At 52.4% G+C, this 7,804-nt stretch overlaps 1 protein-coding gene across 1 annotated transcript in view; it reads left to right on the top strand.

The window, feature by feature from the left end:
• Positions 1-1,889: 1,889 nt before the first annotated feature.
• Positions 1,890-7,804, top strand: part of CHIT1 (chitinase 1) — a 35,543-nt gene continuing 29,628 nt past the window's right edge. Inside the window, exon 1 of the mRNA XM_019822008.3 lies at positions 1,890-2,640. Coding sequence (XP_019677567.2) covers positions 2,630-2,640 — 11 coding nt within the window. The 5' untranslated portion in view covers positions 1,890-2,629. The remainder of the gene's footprint in view (positions 2,641-7,804) is intronic.

Genomic DNA, 7,804 nt, shown 5'->3' with positions numbered 1-7,804 from the left:
AGCTACCCCAAATCTCCAGACTCCTCAGGGGCCCTCAGATCTTCCGGGAAGGAGCACTCCGGGAAGGAGCACTCTCCAGGCAGGAAGCACTCCGGGGAGTGTCGGGGAGCAGACCACTCTGCGTTGCCCAGCTCCCATACCCGGAGTGCCCAGAGTGGACCCTTGGAAAAGCTCTGTGCACTCAAGCTGGAAACGGGGACCAGCGGGATTTGAGGGAGGACCCGGGAGGGCAGAGGCGCGCGAGGACCTGTTTCCAGCGTCTGTGGGAAGCCTCCCGCCTCGGCCTGTTTGTGAAGTTGGTCTTTGCCGCCCCTGGGCTATAACAGCCATCCATTTATGAGGTCTCGTCATCCTACACCCTCGCTGCGCCATAGTTACATGAATGAGGCCCCTGAATTTGACACTTCTAAAATCCACATCACTATGATAACAAAACAGTTACCATTTACGGAGTCCCGTCTGCACGCCGGGCAAGGCGTCAGTCACCTAACACAGCTCAAGTCTAATCCTCCTCACAGCCTCAACTGAGTTGGGGCCCCAACTGAGAGGTCGGGAAGCCGGGTCCCACAAGGAGAAGTCACGTGGCCGAGGTCACGCCCAGTAGCATCATCCAAGTCCCAGCCTCGGAAGCCTGCGTTCTTGGGTAATGACCTCTCCAGGGAGGGCCTATGATTGGCCCCTCCACCTCCTGTGTGTTTGGTGCTGTAAGCCAGGCCCCCCAGAAGTTAACCGACCCTGGTGCCTGAAAAATCAAACGAAAACGAGTTCTAGGCCTGTCAAGCTAAGTCAGGCCCTGTTGTTCCCACCCAGGTTCTGCCTCGGGCGGTTGGGGCGGTGGCAGGGGCAGAAGCTATCGAAAGAACCAGTCAAGGCTTGGGACGTGCAGTCAGAGCTCCTTGCTGTGTGTCCTGAGGTAAGTTAGTTAACTTATCTGAGCTCCATTTTCTGATCTACCTCACAGAATAAAGGTAGGTGTGCCTGGTCGCCAGCGCCACCAGATGTGCCTGCCTGACCCACTGGTCCTAAGTCCCTCCAGGACAGGAATCACAGTTGGGCCTCGTTCCTGTCACCGGCCTCGACAATTTCTCTGCTTCCTTCAGGTGTCCTTGTAGCTGGCCCTCCCTGGTACCTTTCCCATCAAGGGGCTTCCTCAGGGCCTGTCACTCTGTGGTGATTGTCCAGCGCCAGCCCTGTTCTGTAAGCTCTTTGTGTCCCCAACTTGGGAAGGATGGTCACACAGTGGCTTTTCAGGAAGTGTTTAAAAGGGGACACTCTGAGGAGTCGGGAAAGCAAGAAGAGAGCCGGCCGCTGACTGGGTGGTGGAAAGGCCCTGAACACTTCGTCTACTTGGCAGGCCGAGTTCGCCTTCTCTGCCCCCGTGGGGCCTCAGGCCTTTCTCGAAACAGTCTGACTCGTCTTTGGTAGAATTGCATCCTGCAAGCTGTTCTCTCCTGCATTTCCTGTGGAGCCGACAGCATTTCCCCCTCAGGCCAGAGCCCTGGGGCCCAGGCCATGCTTCTGAACCTGTCCCCGTCAGTCAGACGGGCCCACGCAGGCCGGTCCATTCCCAGGGCTCACCGCTGACAGAGCCCAGGCTGGCTGATTTGACTTGAGCAATTTCTGGCCTCGGGGCAAGACCGTGATCTCGCTGGGCTTTTCGTTTTGTGTTTTGTTTTGTTTTGTTTTGCCTTCTTGTCCGAGAACCTGAGAGCTCTTTTGCAACCTTTAGTCCCTTTCCTCTGGCAAGAGAAGGAAGGGAGACTTCTTCCATCCTGGGCCCATTTATACTGACTGGGGAGCGGGAGCGAAGGTGTATGTGTGTGTGTGTGTGTGTGTGTGTGTGTGTGTGTGTATGTGCCACAGGGGTCACCCGCCGGGCTGCCTCCAGGGGCTTTCTCTAGAGGACATCCGAGCGGGTCCTTCCCATCGTAGGACCTACAGAGTGACTCCTTTCTGGACTGAACACAGAGGCAAGGTGTTCCAGACCCTTGCCCAGCACCGGGGACCCCCTCTCCAAGCCCAGGAAACAGGCTGCCTGGCCACTGCTTGGAACCCGGGACATGGGCTGACGGGAGAAGCCCCTTCCCTCCACTCAGGACAAACCCAGGGCCACACGGAGCCACTGGCCCCGCATTCAGCTTGTCGCACGCCCTGTGCACTCAAGTACTTCCATCTACGCACCCACCCAGGGGAATCAGCCGGTGAGATATGGTGACTGGCTTTAAATAAACACCGTCAGCTATTTTAGGCCCCTGGGACCGGGTGCGTTTTCCTGGCCTGACACGCCTTCCAGGAGCAACACCTGCGGAGACGTGCCCAGCTCCCAGCCTGACGGCGTAGACCAACACGGAGGCCCGGCTCCCCCTGCTGGTGAGTCTGCAGTGTCTTCTCGTCTCCATCGGCCAAGGCCTCCCCCTTGCCATGTTCTCCCTGGCTGCACAGTGGCCAACGCCACACCGCTGACACCATCGGGCTCCACGTGACCTCCCTGAACAGCAGCTCCTCGTACTCAGTGGTGTGAACACGCCTGAGGTGGCTGTGTGACACGGAAACCTTCTTTGAAGGAGGCTGAGGAGCCATTTCTACATCCTAGGCCCACTCGTGAGCATCTAGGCCAAAGGAATTACTGATGTTCAACAGGTAAGTGGTCAGACAGGGGCAGTGGGACAAGGCGGGCACCCAGCACTGTGGAATAAGTGCCTAGAAGGTAGAGGGTCCTGTGGTAGGAACCAGGGGTCCAGGAGAAGGAGCCTGCCATGGCCCTCCTAAGGGGGGAGCTCTCAATCATGGGAAAAGCAGGCCAGATGGACCTACCAAGAGATCGCATCCTCAGGCAGGGAGCCACACGGAATTTACACGCGAAGGTGAAATGGCCCCAAAGGTGAAGGTTGGGGGACTCCTGAGGCTGAGGCCAGGATGGTGTCTCTGGCGGGGAGCCAGGCCTGGATCATTCCCTCCATGTCAGGAGTCTCCTGTATCATCCTCTCCTCGACACCCAGCCTCTCCGGGATTACAAGGGGCACTTACTAGTCTTTCTAGCAAGGGGCCCCTCTTCTGCCTTCTAGAGAGCCTACAGGTTGAGACAGCATCCATGTTCTTTCTGCTTTTCTTGGGCCGGGACCACCTTGGTGTCCCTTCTCCTGGACACCCCTGGATTTCAGGCTGAAATAAATTCCTCATGACTGACTGCAGCTCCCAAAGAAGCTTTTCCTTTTCAGAGTTTCTGCCTAGGGATCCAGGACACTCTCACTTCTCCCTGGTCCTGGCTCTCTGCCCTTGAGGCCAGGGTGATATGAAGAGTGTATGGGTGAGCCCCAAGCTGATCCCATGTTATTAGTCATAGCACCTCTCCAGCCTCCGGACTTCTTGCTAGGTTGATTTGGTGGTAACCACTGGGGTCGATGACCCCACAGTCCCCCAAGCTCGATCTCCTCACCTGCGCCCAAGAGGACTTCCTTCACGGCACACCCTACTTACCCATTCTGCTGTGTGGCCAAGATCCCTTAACAACAAGTTCCAGTATGGGCCGTGGGTTACCCCTGTTTACTGTAGCATAATTACAGGACCAGGATTTGGAACCAGATAGACTGGGATCTGAATCCCAGTTCAACCTGTTACTCTCTGTGTTACCTTGGGCAATCTGCGTAACCTCTCAGAATCTCAGTTTCCAAATCTGGCAGCGAGGATAACACAGTTGACTGGACAGCATGGTGGGGGGGGGGGACGATTAGGCACCAACCCTCCACACAGTCAAAAATTCGAGGGTAACGTTTGACTCCCCAAAACTTAATTACTAAGAGCCTACTGTTGGCCAAAAGTCTTACCGAGAACATGAACACTCGACTAGCCATTATTCTGTATCCTATATGTGTTACATACCGGATTCTTACAAGAAAGCTAGGAAAAAGAAAATATTACACGGACCGGTGCAATGCAAAACCCATGTTGTTCAAAGACCAAGACGCCATGGTTATATGGCATGAGGATGTGCAGGAAGGGAAGAGGATAATGCAGCGACTCCAAGAAATACGTACGCTGGGCCAAGGCCAGATGAATCTGAAGGAAAAACATGGTATATCTTGCTGGAGAGTTAATTTAACCGGAAAAAATTTAGGGAAATATATTCTGAAGGAACCCAGCAAAATGTACGCCTCGAGTGCATTTCAAAGAAGCAAGAGGAGGCTGGAAGAAATGCTTTTACTTATGGCCACTTGCTTTGGGTTACGCTCTAAACTTGGGGGTCGGGGGAGCATCTGGTTAAGGGTCACGCTCTCAGCCTTTGGGAGTCTTTTGATAGAAGAGTCTGATGCGTGTGAGGAGCGGGTCCCTGCTTGTGCACAGGGAGACCTCGTCAGGGGAGCTGCCCCAGACTTTGTACAGGCTTTTGCACCTCTGAGATCTTTCCTTGAATAATCCTGACTCTCCCGGGCTTCAGCCACCAGCACCAGGACACGAATCTGAGGCTCCAGTGAAGGAGCTGCGACCAGTGTTCTCTTGCGCAAAATCGCTAGCTGATTAAGAAAGGTGGGTGGGGAGAATCTCTTTTCACAGATTCCAGGGGGGTAGGCGGGAGGATGAGGCAAGTCACTATTGGCTTATTCTAGTACTCTGAGGCCCGACCGCAGAAGCCCTGGGAAATTTTTGGGCTGACCCTGGGAGTCAGGTTGGGGATAACACTCAGAAACTGGTTACAGGAGCCCTGGCCACATTTGAGAGGAATTCCAGAAACCACACATTCCAGAACCCTGGAATCAGAGAGGAGAAAAAAAGGAGGTTGTGCGCAGCATGCTCCGGGCTCTGGGCTGGATGGTTTGCACGTGAGGTTTCAGTTACTAGCAACAGCTTGTATGAGGTAAGATAGCATTATCTCCGTGCCCAGAGAGGTCGTGAGACTTGTCCAAGGTCACACACCTTCCGTGGTAGAAGCTACTAGTAGTTCCCCAATAGTTGTCTACTACTTGTCTAGGCAGTTAGAGCTGCCTAGAAAGGAGACTACATTTCCCAGCCTCCTGTGTGGTTAGGAGTGGTCATGTGACTGAGTTCTGACCAGTGAGAAGTAAAAGTCTTGTGGAAGTTTCTGGGAACCTTCCTTAAAGCACAGTTTGTTTTGTGCCCTCGGCCCCTTCCTCTTGGTTCCTACTTCTATTTTGCTGCTTGGCAGCTAGGTGCCACCTTGAACCGTGAGGACAAGGGCCTCCCACTAAGAACAGCAGAACAGTGATCTGGAAGAAGACTACCTCTAGGCTTTTACGCGGGAGAAACATGAACCACCTTGTTAAGGCCACATTGGTGCAGGTTTTCTGTTACCTTCATTTGTACTTCACCCTGACCGAGATACCTAGTAAGTGATGGAGTGGGAGTGTGGACCTGAGTCAATGAGATCTTAAACCCACATTCTTCTACCACAATATGATGTTTCTGGGGCCCCCATGTGTGTTCCAGCTGTACTGCTATAAGGTCTTGGGTGTGAAGCATTCTTTGGAACCATGATGGCATGGGAGGAGGTGGAGGGGGAAGCTTATCTAATGCAACTCTTCATGCTCATTTATTCGAGGCAGCCCAGGGGTCTTTGATGGATCCAGAGGCACCTTGAGGCCAAAGTCCACGCCCCTGAGAGGGTCGTGGAGGCAATATTCCCCCTAAGATCCAGGAAACTCCATCTTTCTGCCATGGGACTTGCTACACGGCCAACCTCTTGGGGTAGGTGAAGGCTGCATTTAGGTAGCCCCCTAACCCCACCCCAGTCTCCTCTGACAGACTGTGGCCACTTGGGATGCCTCTAAGGAAACTTTGCTAAGGAAGCCTGCTAAAACAGGTGAGCAATGCTCTTTCCATTGAGGAGTGTTGTAGGAGTTTTGTGAGCCCAGAACAATCTCACGTAGGCAAGGCATGGCCCCGTTTGGGGAAGGAAGTAGGTTTTCTCTTACCCAATCTCAGAAGGGGTGGTTGGCAGCTTCATTAGAACTTAGTCTGAGTTAAAAGGGCTTTACGATCCTACTGTAGACCACTAGAACCTTCACATCACTGAGGAGAATCTGAAGTAGGAGTCACAACGGCTGGCTCTATATCTGAGAAGATGCTATTCACAAACAGAGAAGACAGTTATCTGGCTGGGTGATCTGGAGGAACTCTCCTACCTTGTCACTTCCCTGGTTCCTATAAGGGGCATTATAATCACTACCTCTCAAGGTTACTGCAACATTGAATGAGATGAAATTGAATTGATGAAAACACGCTAAATTCTGCAAAGCACTTACCGATGTGAAAGATTACGATTCCACATTTGCATAGTAGAAATAAAAACACTGTTGCTGACACTTTGTGCCCAGCCAGATCCTCTTTCCTGGGCTAGTTGACCCGCAGTTGTGTGAAGACTGGTGCTAACAGTTCACAGGTCTTCCTTTCCAGAGAGTTCCCTTGGCTGAATGGAAGCTGCCTTGCCTGGGGGCCTGCAGCCAGTGACTGGCTGACTCAGGGGCAGGAAAGGCCAGCCCCCTTACCTTAAGATGGGATTATCTCTGGTACAATCCCTGCTCTGGAGCTCCCCTGCAGGATCAGGCTGATGCTGGTCCACAGCTGAGACCATAGCCTCACTTAGCTCCATCCCCTGCCCTATCCTGCTTCTTTTTCTTTCTCCTGAAAGTTCTTCCTCAGTAGACCACATGTGCTGAAATCTGCTTTTAGGGAACCTGACCCAAGTGTTTACCTCATAAAACTGCTCTGAAGATACAATGATATAATATAAAGAAGTTAGTCCCATACCTGATGTACAGCAAATGTTCAAAAAAATGTTAGACATTGTTACCCAGGAGACCAGAGCATCAGAAACCTTCTAGTGTCATAGTAAGGGATAGAAATCCGGTGGGTTGGTCAGTGGATTGAATTTCACCTGCTAGGGCAATGGGATGAGCGGAGAGTGGTGGCTGAATTTTTCTTGGCTATCACTGGTTCTCTCTGCTTTGGGCAGTCAACGAAGATCATCCAGCAGCTGATGAAAAAAATTTCAGTCATTATATACATTTACCAACAGAGGGCGCCATTTCCACACAAATAAGTGCATTTCCTGGGCTGATCTGAACTAGGTTTCAAGGCAGCTCAGGTTGGTAGGGATGATCAGTTACATGGCAAAGCAGATTTAGGAAAATGTCTTTAAGACCAGCACAGATCATTGGAGAGGAAAGAACAGGGAGAAACAATGGGTGAAGCTGGTGGGGAAGCTTCCCAGGAGGTGAAGCTTAAGCTGGGCACTCAGGAACGAATGGGGTGATGGGACATCACATCCCCAGAGGAAGCTACCAGCCTAGGCTAGGTGATCAGGGCCTGGGCAGGGCAATGGCAGGGAGGATGGCTAAGGGCAGGTGTGAAGGACCTCAAAGAGGGAAACAGGACTATGATTCCAACCAACAGATTATAAGAGAACAATAGGCTCAGTGACCCAGGAGCAGACGTCAGGAAGGACTGGTTTTTTTTTGTTTTTTTTTTTAAATTTTTTTTTAAATTTTTTTTTTAACGTTTATTTTTGAGACAGAGACAGAGCATGAACGGGGGAGGGTCAGAGAGAGAGGGAGACACAGAATCGGAAGCAGGCTCCAGGCTCTGGGCCATCATCAGCCCAGAGTCCGACGCGGGGCTCGAACTCACGGACCGTGAGATCGTGACCTGAGCTGAAGTCAGACGCTTAACCGACTGAGCCACCCAGGCGCCCCAGGAAGGACTGTTTTTATGGAACACTGACAGCACTTTCTCCAACTGGTTTGACTGCCTTGTTATGGTGTGTACAATGACCTCGCCCTACATAGCACCT

This window comes from Felis catus, chromosome F1 (assembly GCF_018350175.1).
Source record: "Felis catus isolate Fca126 chromosome F1, F.catus_Fca126_mat1.0, whole genome shotgun sequence".
In the NCBI taxonomy this organism is placed as follows: domain Eukaryota; kingdom Metazoa; phylum Chordata; class Mammalia; order Carnivora; family Felidae; genus Felis; species Felis catus.
This window is presented reverse-complemented; position numbering and strand designations above follow the sequence as displayed.